Source organism: Scheffersomyces stipitis, chromosome 1, assembly GCF_000209165.1.
Source record: "Scheffersomyces stipitis CBS 6054 chromosome 1, whole genome shotgun sequence".
Classification (NCBI taxonomy): domain Eukaryota; kingdom Fungi; phylum Ascomycota; class Pichiomycetes; order Serinales; family Debaryomycetaceae; genus Scheffersomyces; species Scheffersomyces stipitis.
This window is the reverse complement of record NC_009068.1, coordinates 1,045,795-1,059,016: the sequence shown is the minus strand read 5'-3', so window position 1 is coordinate 1,059,016 and position 13,222 is coordinate 1,045,795. Positions and strand designations below refer to the sequence as shown.

General features: G+C 41.0%; 6 protein-coding genes across 6 annotated transcripts; 4 read left to right on the top strand and 2 right to left on the bottom strand. All coding sequences in view use genetic code 12, as the record gives it.

Annotated features, from left to right (window-relative positions):
- Positions 1–29: 29 nt before the first annotated feature.
- On the top strand, positions 30–809 carry URK2 (Uridine kinase (Uridine monophosphokinase) conserved hypothetical protein; the record flags this gene model as incomplete). The annotated part of the gene is made up of 1 exon (XM_001387811.1): positions 30–809. The coding sequence occupies one exon, from the start codon at positions 30–32 to the stop codon at positions 807–809; it is 780 nt and encodes a 259-aa protein (XP_001387848.2).
- NUP170 (nuclear pore complex subunit) lies at positions 807–5,248 on the bottom strand (the record flags this gene model as incomplete). The annotated part of the gene is made up of 1 exon (XM_001387393.1): positions 807–5,248. One exon carries the CDS (start codon positions 5,246–5,248, stop codon positions 911–913), a length of 4,338 nt encoding a protein of 1,445 aa, XP_001387430.2. The 3' UTR covers positions 807–910.
- Positions 5,249–6,100: 852 nt separating this feature from the next.
- APE3.2 (leucyl aminopeptidase precursor) lies at positions 6,101–7,324 on the top strand (the record flags this gene model as incomplete). Its single annotated transcript, XM_001387810.1, has 1 exon — positions 6,101–7,324. The coding sequence occupies one exon, from the start codon at positions 6,101–6,103 to the stop codon at positions 7,322–7,324; it is 1,224 nt and encodes a 407-aa protein (XP_001387847.1).
- On the bottom strand, positions 7,307–8,051 carry RIM1 (putative telomere binding protein). Its single transcript, XM_001387392.1, has one exon. The coding sequence runs from the start codon at positions 7,978–7,980 to the stop codon at positions 7,576–7,578; it is 405 nt and encodes a 134-aa protein (XP_001387429.2). The 5' UTR covers positions 7,981–8,051; the 3' UTR covers positions 7,307–7,575.
- A 1,423-nt stretch (positions 8,052–9,474) lies between these two features.
- Positions 9,475–10,033, top strand: ATG8 (Autophagy-related protein 8 precursor (Autophagy-related ubiquitin-like modifier ATG8); the record flags this gene model as incomplete). The annotated part of the gene is made up of 2 exons (XM_001387809.1): positions 9,475–9,508; positions 9,648–10,033. 2 exons carry the CDS (start codon positions 9,475–9,477, stop codon positions 10,031–10,033), a joined length of 420 nt encoding a protein of 139 aa, XP_001387846.1.
- A 2,158-nt stretch (positions 10,034–12,191) lies between these two features.
- Positions 12,192–12,993, top strand: PICST_66372 (hypothetical protein). The gene has a single exon (XM_001387808.1). The coding sequence runs from the start codon at positions 12,244–12,246 to the stop codon at positions 12,646–12,648; it is 405 nt and encodes a 134-aa protein (XP_001387845.1). The 5' UTR covers positions 12,192–12,243; the 3' UTR covers positions 12,649–12,993.
- The last annotated feature ends 229 nt before the right edge of the window (positions 12,994–13,222 follow it).

Here is a 13,222-nt window from a genome sequence, read left to right as displayed (position 1 = left end):
TTTTAATTCATTCTTATTTCTTTTACAGTATGGTGAAATCAGTTGTGGTGCTTATAGGAGGTGGACATGCTGCCGGAAAGAAGACCACGGCCCAGTTGCTTAAACAGGAAATCGAAACCACTCTTTCCAAGGCTAGACATGATGTCCAATTGATAGACATGAATTTATACAAGGACACCCATCCCAACAAGACTATTGACTCCAGCACCTACCTGACCTCAAAGTCAGCAGCCATAACAGTGAGTAATGGATTGCAAAAGTATCCTCCTCTTAAGCCTTCTCGTTTTGATTTCGAAAAGCTCAAACTGGATTTGCTCAAATTTGAAGACACTCCAGATGAGAGTCCACAGAAGATATTCATAGTCCATGGCCTTTATTCGCTTTACGACAAGGAATTGCGTCTGATGTCGCAGATAAAGGTGTTCATAGATAGCGATCCTGATACCAGACTCATTCGTTGGATCAGAAGAGATGTTCTAGGTGTCGGTTTGCCTGAGGATTCAGACAAAGCGTCTTTGGAAAGTGTTATCAATGCGTATCTACAAGGAGCTCGTGCAGAGATGAGCGACTTTATTTTCCCTACTAAAGAGTTTGCTGACGTTATCATGCCTCGTGGAGCTGAAGCTAATGCTGTCAAGTTGATTTTCGACGGCATTGTTCCTCATTTGGCTGATAAGCATTCCCAGCCTGAGAGAATGTACTTGCCTCATGCGTCTGGAAATTACTTGAGACCAACAGGCAACAATAGCGATATCTTTGAACAAGAGAAGTTCGATGTCCAGAAGAACAAGTTCTACGAGTTGAACTAGAAATGACGAAATGCTTTAATTATATACTGTAAATACTACAAACACTAGACTATCCATTTCTTTTGAATAGTCTAGAAAAGAATAGACGACATCTAAACCTATTAGAATAACACACCTCCATGCTTAACCAAGTCACTAATAGGATCTACCTCAAGTGAATAATCTTCTAATTTTCTGATCTTGTCGCTGGAAATCAACTCTCGTAACTTCTTGTCGGAGTTGTACCAGTTCTTGATTAAATATGCCATTTCGTTCGTTTTCAAGTCGTTGGTGAACCCAGGATAGATTTCGAATGTGTTGTGTTCAATCAATGACTTGATGACGTAGTAAAGCTTGTCATAGCCAACGCCAGACTTCACAAACATGTCTATGATCGCACCCTTGGGTGGCTTTTGTGAAACTGGGTTCTCTTCAATAGCCTCCTGCAAGTATTTGCTGATGAGCTTGATCAACTCGTCGATAGGGAAGACCAAGTCATTGGACGAGAGCCTGGATCCAATTAATGAAAATGCTTTATTAACGAGAATATAGAACGCTTCCAGGCTCGACTTGTTCTTGACAAGGAACTCATGGAAAATCTTCTCAAAGAATAACTCCCATCTCTTCAAGATATCGTCGGTGTTCTTGTAGTCTGAAATCTTGAAAATCAACAAACACAAGTCGTAGTAACCCAAAGGATCAGCATATGTGTTGAACAAGTCTGAAATGGTCAAGATCTTGAAATTAAGAGCAGATGTAGCTATGTCCTTATTTTCTTTGCTAATTCTAGAATCAGAATTGATAGCAGCCAAGATATCCAACTGAACATTGGCAACATCAAACAACTCTTGAATAACTGAAGACAACTGGATCATCTTTTGTCTCAAGTTAGGAGGGCAAACACAGTTACAGAATCCGTTTGCTCTGGACAAGTACTCAATTCTTTGGTTCAAGTTCAATGCGAACTCAGATATAGCTAGAGAATACAAGATACTGGCTGCTTCGAAATAGTGTTCTCTTTTGGAATGGTAGAGCCACAACAAGTCGCTAAGAGCCAACGTCTTCTCAGATCTTTCTTCCAAGAATGGCAATATGAATGGTGTGTCAATTTCTAAAAGACGTTCGCTTACACCTTGGTCAATAAACCACTGGTAGAATTCATAATGGAACGCTTTGTCTTGAGAAGCAAAACAAGACTCGTAAGCCGAGTCTCTTACTTCTATGAATTCATTGATCAACAACTGGTTATTGGTTTCGGTAATTTTGATAGCCTTCAGATCAACACTTGTCAAGATCTTGAATACCAAATTGAACAATTGCGATCTTTTCTTGTTATCTTCAATGGCTCTAGTGTTTTTCTTTGAGTTGTCATGGGCATTTATCTGATCAAATTGCGCGTTCGGGATCTTAGGATTGCTGCCAACCTTGTGAGCCAACTTCAACAACAAGCCCACTGCTCCTACGTAGTATTCCAAATCCAACATAATGTTGACGGAATTCTCAATGTTTTCTAATGTTAAAGATTCATGAGCTTCTTCGAATAATATCACAGCATTCTTCAAACATTTGGACTTGATTTCAGCGTCTCTGTAACCAATATTTTTTGCTCTTGTCAAATTCTCAATTGCCTTGAAGATCAATACGTCATCTGTAGAACAGAAAGAGCCACAACGACCCTGTAAAGAGGAAGCAATCAAGTCGATAGAGCCACCTTTGAGAATATTTTTGTTGATGATAGAAGATAACAAGTCCTTGATCAAGTTCTTGACTTCCCTATTGGGCAACAAGAGATCTTTGAACGACAAACTCAACAAATTGACTTGATTAGTCAACGACAAGAACTTGAAGATATCGTTGAAGTTGGACTGGTTTATTTGAATTTCTTCAATTAGCACCATCAAGAAAGAAAGCGCTTCTTTCATCGAATTTAATGACTTGATAATAGATGTAAATGCAATATGCTCAGCTCTCAAACAGACTTCGCTTTCGAACTGGCTAGGATCAGAACTGTAATTAGGGGCATTCAATCCTTGAATGCTGTTTCCATTCTCGACAAAAAAATCAATCAACACGATGATGGAACCAATGAAGAATTCCACTTGCTTTTTGTCAATGTTCAAACCTTTAATTAACAAATTATCTTCTTTGACAGATGCCACTTCAATTTCTCCCAATGTGTTGGACTTGATGTGGGGCAATTTAACAAAGACATTCTTGTTCCAGCACTCACGGAACAACCTGGAAATCAACAAACAAGTACCATAGAATCTGTCACTCAACACAACCTGATCTACTGTGGGATGAGACTCACTTGTTGCGCCAATATTAGCCAATTGTTGTTGATGAGGCAAAAGAGCATTATTCTGGTGAGTCTGCAATTGTGTGGAGTCCGTCAACCTGGCGCTGTTACCGCAGGTAGAAAACAATATCTGTGCCTTCCTCTTGAATAAGTCATTTGAATTATGGTGGCCGTAAGAACATGACAAGTAAAGCAATGTGGAACAGGTTTCTTCAAAACCGTTCTCTTCTATGAAATTCTCGATTGTCTCTTCCTTAAGAGTTTTCAAGATTTGATCAGTTAATTTGAATTGGTAGATGATAATACCAAAGTTTGTCAATAAAGCAAAACGCAAAGGTTGTTTAGTGTATTGACTGGCCAAAACGTTAGCATAGCCATTTGGTGTATTGGTAGCATTCATTGATGGTGTCAACTGGATGATGTCATTAATGTACGTGAAAGAAGTATCGTCATTTGCACCATACTTGATAAATTCGGCATCTTCCACCAACTTGTTGTTCTTCTTGAGAAAGCCGTAATTAGCAGTAGCAATGAATAACTTGTCGGATTTCTTCGTCTTTTTCACGCAGATGAAGACCCCAGGACTGATAACCTTCGCGATTTTGGTGTTTTTCAAAAGCTGAGATTTCTGCTGATTAGCTACTAACTGGGCCAAGTACTGTTTGTTTCTTGTAAAAGAATCAAGCTCAGGGTTTATCACAGGAACATCTCTTGAAGGGGGGAACTTGATAGTGGCCAAGTTCAACCTCATAGCGGAAGCGAGAGAACTGCTGGCAAACGAAGACGAAATCAAGGAGCCAAAAGTTGAACTGGAACCTAACTTAAGCAAGATTCGACAGCCATTACTGGTGATAGCAATTAATTGTACTGCCCCAGATTCCTGAGGAGAAATATGTTGAATGCTGATAACTTTGAAACGCTCAAACACCTTGATATTGGCAGTATCTACAAATAAACTAGAGGCAGATTTGAATATCTGGTTGGGCGTTAATCTGCTGGCTTCATGGAGCTGTTCTTGCTTTGGCTGAAGCTTGTAGACTCTGATTATAGACTTGTTAGACAACGAATACAAGATATCTCTCTCTGGATCAACTTCCAACTGGACCAAGAGCTCTGGGATGTTGTTGGGAGCGGTCGACTTGTCGTTGTTGGAAGTTTCCAGATAGTCAAAAAGACCGAGACCAGGTAACTTGTTAGGAATCACGCTGGAAAGGCCACTTTTAGTCAAACAGATCTTGTCACACTTGTTCTTGATGAAGCTCGACTTGTTGGAATAGTCCAAGCGCCAGATGTTGATGCCATCTCCTTCTCCACTGAAATATATGTCGTTCGTCTTGGGGTTTACTGTGAAGTTGTTGACAATCAATCCTTGAGAAGAGATAGACAAGTCGGGATTGAAGATCTCCAAATTGTTGAATGAAGAATCGTATTTGATAATGAAGATGTGGATGTCGATTGTGGTGGCCACAACTAACAAGTAGTTGACTTCTGGGACAAATACGCCTGGTTTGGGCTTGACGAGTTTTACTGTCAAGATGGTGTGTCTGATCTGGTCAATTGTGAGAAACTGCGATGATTGGTTGAACGACAGCTGCGGCACTTTATAGTTCCACAAGACCAACTTGTTATCGATAGCAATCCACGATCTTTCTATCTCGGGAAACATGCCCTGTTTGGTTATACATTCAGTAGAGTTGTATTCATCAAAGAACTTATCGGGGAGATTCAACTGGTTAATCTTTTCGAAGCGGGAAAACTCGCCCAAGCCATTGTCGTAGTCGAAGTAGTAATTGTCCAAGCCCGTTTCGGTTTTGTTGATAGTTTCTCCGTAGTAGAGATCCGATGGAGTCAAGGAATCGATCTTGTTCAAGTCCGTGATGAACTTAGAGCCCAATTGCAATGGAGGCAAGTTGGCAAAATTGGGCACATTGATCTTGTAGTTGACTTCTTTGGCATCAAGACTCATCGGATGTAAAAAGCGTTTCAGCAAATTGCCTCTTGATGAGTTCATGGAGGAGGAGTTTCTGTCTTGATGGAACTGGAGCGAATCAGAGACATCTTTCAATTTGAGAGTCGGTGCGATGTATTTGGAATTTGCATCTGTGGGCCGCGGGGGCACTGATGAACCCACATTGAGCGGCACAGACGTGGGAATCGCCATAATACGTTGGAATCGTTGGAGACAAAGAAAAGAGTGGGGACTGGAGGAGTCGGGTTAAGTGAAAAATGTAGCAAGTGTTTACAAAAATTTCAAGATGTGCTTTGAGCGCGCACGACCTGCTGAAGGTAGTGATAGAGACGGTAGGACAGAAAGTAACCAGACATGAGCAGAGATGAAGTATTAATCAAGCAGAACGTATGCAAAACGAGAGTTTCAGATGTAAAGAAAGAAGAAAAATGAATACTATAGAATTGAGTGAAAGCAAGAGTCCATAGTGGGCATCAAGAGCATATTAGTGAGCTAAAGCGAGTATGCCGATAGAACCATAAGGTACTCTGAAGAATTGTGAAATTCAGTCTAGAATAGTAAGGAATTGTGAAGAATAGTGAAGAATAGTAAGCCTACATAGAGATATTAGAGTGAGTATAAGTGAGTGCAATTAGGACGTTTTCTTTTGCCATGTAGATTTCTCATACGAATATGTATGTATGCAACCATCCATTTTTCGCAGCTATTTCTGCTTTACCAAATAGTCTAAAATACGCTCCACTAAAATATACTCCACTACAATATACTCTACAATCCACTTTGCAATATACACTGCAATACACTTTATATGCTCACCGTATATTCCCATTGCGATTTTTGATATGCTAATAGAGCTTCTCTCTGCGTCAGACTGCTGGGTTCCATTGCCCTTTTCTGCTATGGCTCTTGGACCTGTACATACTCGAGCCGTTTACTCCACAGAGAGATGCACATGCTGGCTAGAGTTCTGTCTTACTCATCTTTCTCTTTTTCAACTCTTCTGCCTTTCTCTTCTTCTTGTTCAATTGAAATTCTCTCCTTACCATGAAGGTGTGCATTGCTCTCTCGCTCGCGTTGGCCTCCGCCTCCGCCCTTCCAGCCTTCTTCTCCAACCCGTTCACACTCTCTTCTGAAACCAACAGACTCATCAAGTTGGGCCCAGACGAATACAGACTCGTTTCTGAAGCTGACAAATTGAAGCTCAGAAGATCCAATGTCAACTTTATCGATGTGACTCGTCATGTTCCTGTTGAAAAAGTCGTTCAGGACGGAGTTATCGGGGCCCCTGAGCAATCCTTCTTTACTACTCTCAAGACCTTAGGCTCCAAGCAGCTCCACCATTTGGCAAAAGAGCCACCGGTGTACAATTACCCAAAGAAAGCCCACTATAAAGATGAAGTCAACCGTTTGATTGCTGCCATTGACGTCGACTCTATTACTGCAAACTTGAACAAGTTCACCTCCTTCTACACAAGATACTATAAGTCCGAGTCGGGTTTTGAAAGTGCCAACTGGCTCTACGACTACATTTCTTCGCTTGTAGCTCCAGTGAAGGAAAAGGTTTCTGTGACCAAGTTCCACCACGATGGCTGGGACCAGTTCTCAATCATTGTTTCGATTCCTGGTGAAGTAGCTGACAAAGTGGTCGTTGGTGCCCATCAGGATTCCATCAACTTGTTGTTTCCCAACTTGTTGAAGGCTCCTGGAGCCGACGATGACGGTTCAGGTACAGTAACTATCTTGGAAGTGTTGAGACTTCTTCTTGGCGAGTACGAAGCAAAGACTTTCAAACCATATAACACCTTAGAATTCCACTTCTTTTCGGCCGAAGAAGGTGGATTGCTCGGCTCTATTGATGTTTTCAGTAATTACTCTAGCTATGACGAAGTGGTCGTAGGTATGTTGCAACAGGATATGACTGGATATTCTGCAGGCAGCGTAGATGCTGGTGTCGAGCCACACATTGGTTTGATAACAGACTACACCAGTGTAGCCTTGAACGACTTCTTGAAGGTTCTTGTGGATACTTACAATGATATTCCTTACCACGAATCGTCCTGTGGTTACGCTTGTTCCGACCACGCTTCAGCTATTGAAAATGGGTACCCAGCTTCGTTCTTGATCGAATCGGAAATGAAATACACTAGCAAATATATCCATTCTGTGCTAGACACTGTGGACAGAATCGACTGGGACCATGTCACGGAACACGTCAAGTTGACCATTGCCTACGCCTACGAGTTGTCGTTGGCCAAAAAGTTACATTGAGGCATAAAAGTAAATAGGTATAAAGGACAAATAACGACTATGTACCAGAAGTAAACGTAGAATATAACAAATAGTAAGATAACAATCACTATCATATTCATAGTATCATAATTGAATATTACGATGTTGAATAACCATGACAATGAATTACAACAGCAATTACAATTCTAATCAATAGCAACTATAATCAAATAACATCGTACTGAAATACTATCATAACATATTATAATAGCATCACACTACAACTTCATCTATTCAGTTTCTTCTTCTTCGGTAGGCGTTCTCTTGGCATATCTGACAACATCAAAGTGTCTCTGCTTCAAGCTGGTCAAGGTGTACTTGGAATCCGAGCTTTCGTCAGCTACAACACGTTGTCTGGCATCAGCATCTACCAACAATTGAACACCAGGCTTCAAGAACTTTTCAAAAGCAGCAATTTGCTTTTCGTCAAAAACCGAAACGTTGAACCAGTCGGTGGTCTTGCCATCTTCTTCAGTAGGAGCGTATCTGTCGACTGCAAGCGAGTAGTTGATGAACTTGACGCCGTCTTTGGTTTCTCTGAAGTTAACGTTACCCACAGTTCCTAATATCAGCACTCTGGCAAAAGAAGGTCTGACCACGGAAGTCGAGAATGAGCGCAAGGAAGATCTTAACATTTTGAAGGTTCAATTGGTAGAATTGTACAATTGAGAATTAATTGAAAATTGAAAACTTAGTCAATTGCCATGTCTAGCATTTTCCAGCCCGTATGAAATGCCAGACTTTATGAATACGCGTTTTGTTATTGTGGAGGCAAATTTCGCACGTGCACGACTATAGACGGATTGGGACGAAAAATGCATTTAAACGGAAGAAGAGTATGAAACAGATCTGATTCAATTGATTCAAGGGGATACTATTAACTGTATGGTATCAGCAACGATAACGATGGAATAATGAAATAGTGATAATACTATGGACTATAAGTAGGTATAACCTGTTTATGTGCCTTTGGTAGTTTTTTTGTGTTGTCCCATATAGAACTGTAGCGAGACAATTGTAGATGGAGTATAGAACCGTCACCGGTCATGGTTGAGCTATCAGGATGTGACTTCACGTGTGATGTGTGCTATTTGTCCGTGGTAGGGTTAACATGTGATGAAATGAGTATTTGAACCACACTTATTACCTTTGTATGGTGATCTGGACTCTGTCAATGGGTAGGCGCTGGCATTCTTCTGTAGTGCTGTCTCTCGAGTCTGGCCAATTCGTGCCATCATGTTCCATACCAGGAGAGGTTTCATCCAGTTCAGACACATTGCTTTCTTGGAGTATTGGATAGAGCCACTCAAAGGGCACAGACTGAATGCTGTCACTGCTAGCTTGACTATCAGATGGAACTGGCATCATGAATCATATACAAGTGAACTTTAGGTACTGATTCTGATGAAATTGACTCTGTAATTTCTGGTTCTCGAGATTTGGACCACTCACCTATGGTTATCCAGCAGTTACAAGAATAGACCACGATTTGTTTACTCTACCTCTACTCCTTCAGCACATTACATGTCAATATTGGTTCAGCTGCAAACTGCTGCAACCACGTATGAATCACGTGCAAGATCTCACGGCCGGGCACGCGCCCGTTTTGTGTCGCGCACACATAATCATTCATTCTCACTGCGATAAGATAACCCATCAGAAATCCATATCTCCTTGTTTATAAACCCTTCTTCTTCTCTACACATTTTTCTGTAGTAAATAACTTCTTTTTCTCCAGAAACCATCCCCATACTTCTGACGCGTAAGTATCGCTGCAATCGGTGCGAGAAGCGCGAGAAGGACGCCAATGGCTCTGCCGCGGCTCTTCCGTGCTTTTCCATCCCTTTCCCGCCTATATAGGCTGATTGCCACACAGAGTCACATTGCCACCAACTTACACACAAGCCAGTTACAATAGCCAGAGTCTATTTCAGAGCATCAGCCAAAGGTAAAAGGATCTGGAGCTGATGACTTGGAGATTGTTACTGTTGTTGCCGTGATTGGTGTCATTATTCTACTCTAGAGTACTACGGTTATATTACTATTGTGTTCGGTAACTACATCTATAGTACTTTTATTGTAGACACATGTGTAAATCAACTTTTGCAAACAATACTAACATGAACAGAATGAGATCCCAATTCAAAGACGAACATCCCTTTGGTACGTAATCTTAGAGTATGGTATCGATATTATCGTTATCGTTGCTGTATAGCAGTCGATTGATGAATGTGATAATGATTTTTGTCACGTCTTCGATGCCATTATGAATCCATTGACAATTCTTACTAACATTGTTCAGAAAAAAGACAGGCAGAAGCCACCCGTATCGCCCAGAGATTCAAGGACAGGGTCCCTGTGATCTGTGAAAAAGTGGAAAACTCCGACATACCTGAAATCGACAAGCGCAAGTACTTGGTACCTGTTGACTTATCTGTTGGTCAGTTTGTATATGTGATCAGAAAGAGAATCAAGTTGCCAAGCGAAAAGGCAATCTTCATCTTTGTCAACGATATCTTGCCTCCTACTGCCGCTTTGATCAGCACCATTTACGAAGAACACAAGGACGAGGACGGTTTCTTGTACGTGTTGTACTCGGGCGAAAACACATTTGGTCAAAAGAAGCCCTTAGACTTATCCACCATAGACTGGAGCGACTTGAGCGACTTAGATTTGGCACAAAAGTAGGCTGATCCGGTCGTCAACAGGAAAGACTTTCTGAGTTGATGTCGATTCTTATTTCATAAGAAGATCAAGAATAATTTATAATTTAATATTTGATGATGTTTATGTTTTCCTTCTGATTTGAATGTGTCGGAAGCAAGAAGGAGACTATGATGATTTACAGAGCGTTTTGTTTAGTTGTTTTGTTTGGTACACACGCAAGTTGGTTCTGTTTTTTGGGGTACATATGACAGATTGTTTATCATTACTATTACTCTAGTTGCTATTTGTTACTTTTATTTCTATGTGAGATAGTTGTGATTGAGGTTGAATTATGATATTGATACTCATATTGAAACATTCAATTACATCAGTTTAATTCACTTTATTCAATTTTGTACTTCATTTGGTTCTATTAACTGCAGCACTATCTGCACCACCCTTGTTATAGTTGACTTTGATCGTTGAATGTTAACTAGTTTAAATACACAAGTGTATGTTACTTTATTATTGCTTTAAGACACTGTTCTAGCATAGATTTATCGTACTGCATACTCCCGAGGCATGTTTCAAAAACAAAAGTACTGCACACAAAATCAGCATTGTGAAACAAAATCACGGCTACCCAAAAGGATAAGAAATAGACCAGGCATATTTTATGGCAACAGCTTGCGGATGAGGAGCCCAAAGTGCCCGAGGGTTTGTCTAGAAGGGGTCCACTACAACAACAACAGAAGTGCACTCTAGTCGACGTCTTTTTAAGAGTTTGACTATTTCAGTTGCGATCCAAAATAACGTTGAATCGGGATGTACAGCGCAGCCGAGGCTAAACGAAATAGTAGAGGAGTGAGATCAGAGTCCAGACCCAGCTGTGAAAACTTGGCCAGAGCCATATGCAAAACTAGAACTTGCACCTAACCAGTTCTTTATGGCATTAATAATGGCAATAGTTGGTACAGTATTATGTAGTAATAGTAGCGAGTGCTGTGCTGAGTGAAATAAATTAGTATAATGAAGTGGTAATGCACACTATAGAAGAATTCTAGAATATGAACAGACAACGATGAAGCTTTACGAACAAGACAATAGAAGTTTGTTAAATTGGGCAATATTGCTACACAATAGAATAACGCACAAATAGCTTAGCTTGCAACGTTACTTTCACTGTCTACTCTCCTATAGTCCCACACTGGTGGTACGTCTGTGGGTTTGGCCTAAACCCATAATTCTGGTTTTCACGGTCGCTATTCTGACAGCACCTATACCAGGATTCCTGTCCATTGCTTCATTTTTTACTTTCTTACCGAGCTCTTTCATCTCTAAACCTTTACACATTTACTACACTCCCACACATCTACGAGTTGCACAGTGATGTTCTCCACTTAGCACGTAACGGTCTACCGTTTGCTTACCTTATTCAGTAACTAATCCTCGGCAATCTAGACCCCGTAAAGTTGCTACACTCCCACAGCAGGGCTGGCCTTTGTCTGACTGTTTGAAACTTACTTAACATGTAGCAGGATTGGCTGAAAAATTTTCTGATTTGTTCTGTCCACCACGTCTAATGCTCTTCTAAACTCTATTTTTTTCAGCATCTGTTCCGTCTAGACTTGGCTGTTGTCTCGTGCTATTCATTTGTTTCCCGCCATATGGTCCCGACCTGCCTTTACTGTCTTGTGCCAATTTGATCAGACAAACTTTCTCTAGCACCCGTTCTTGTTATATTCTTCGTGTCTATACCAGCAAAATTTTGCATCCTATATGCCAGTAATATGTCCCAAAGGGGAGTGGTAGATCAGGTTACGAGCACTGTCCTATTCTTGAATTAGGAAACGGCATCAACTTTGAACAACAGGAGTGCACATAGAATCATCATTTTTTATTACTTCTGATCTGTCTACTTTTAGCGGTGCAGGATAAAACCAGTGCCGCAGTATATAACTCAGCAGATATGCTACATGCACTAGTTGCATTTAGTAGCTGCAATTGTTTGGATATTTTTTTTTCAAAAACCTAATTCTCAATTAGAATCCCATCCGCATACTATCTCATCCTCGAGGAAAACACAGTGGCCTACTGCCAGAGAAATAGCAGCGAAAACTTTTCCAGAGTATAAATGTCCGCAGACTGCCACCTGAAAAGTTACGATGTAGTTTCGTGGATTTTTGATCTGTAGTTTCAACTCAACTAGTTATCCAACTTCGTACATTCCTTTACCTTACATTCTTTTAACAATGCAATTCTCTACTGTTATCGCAGCCTCTACCTTCGCCGCCTCCGCTGCTGCTGCTTTCACCAACGGTACCGTCATTACCACTGAAGTCACCGTCACTGGTTTCACCACCTACTGTCCAATCTCTACTGAGGTTGTTGTTGTCACCTGTCACGAAGAAAAGTGTGCTCCAGCCACCTTCACCGTCACTGAAGCTTCTACCTTGACTATCACTGAACCATGTGTCATTCCTTCCACTTTCACTGCTGAACAATGGACTGTCACTGAAACCAGAACCTGTTCTGAATGTAAGGCTGTCCCAACCGGTAACGGTACCCACTCAGTATCTTCTTTCGAAGCCGCCGGTGCCAGAAATGTCGCTGGTGCTTTGGCTGGTGTTGCTGCTGTTGCCGTTGCTCTTTTCTAAGTGCAGCAGCTAAGAGCCCTGGGCGCGATCTTGATTTTTGATTTGAATTTCGTACAAATTGTTGATTTATTCGGTGGAAGAAGTTTTCTGCTTCATTTTATACCATTTGCAAAGAACTTTTCACTTTGCAATTACCAGTAGTGCTAATCAGTCACGCTATTTTGGCTTGTCGTTACTTACCCATTCTATTCACGCAGTTTCATTTTCGGCTGTGGTAAGCTTTTACTAGCCATCCCACTAATCCTTGAACAAGCACCTAGGACCTTCGCATTCCCTCCCTAACAAGACTCCTGTCTTACGTTAGCTGTATTATATACTATTATCTAATAATATAACCACTTTCAAATTCTATGTAGTTATTAGTCTAAGGAACCTTTTTCTTGATTACAAGTGGTTGCGAAAAAGACAATGAACTTAGAGGGCTGCAACCAACAACCAGCAGCACAAGCAAGTGATATGTAGTCAGACGTCAGATGATGCCAGCAGAGGTAGCACGTCCGGTGCGAGAACCTTGTCCCATTTTTCAATAATAGGAATACCAGTAGACCCATTGTTACGTACTTTCATCTAATTA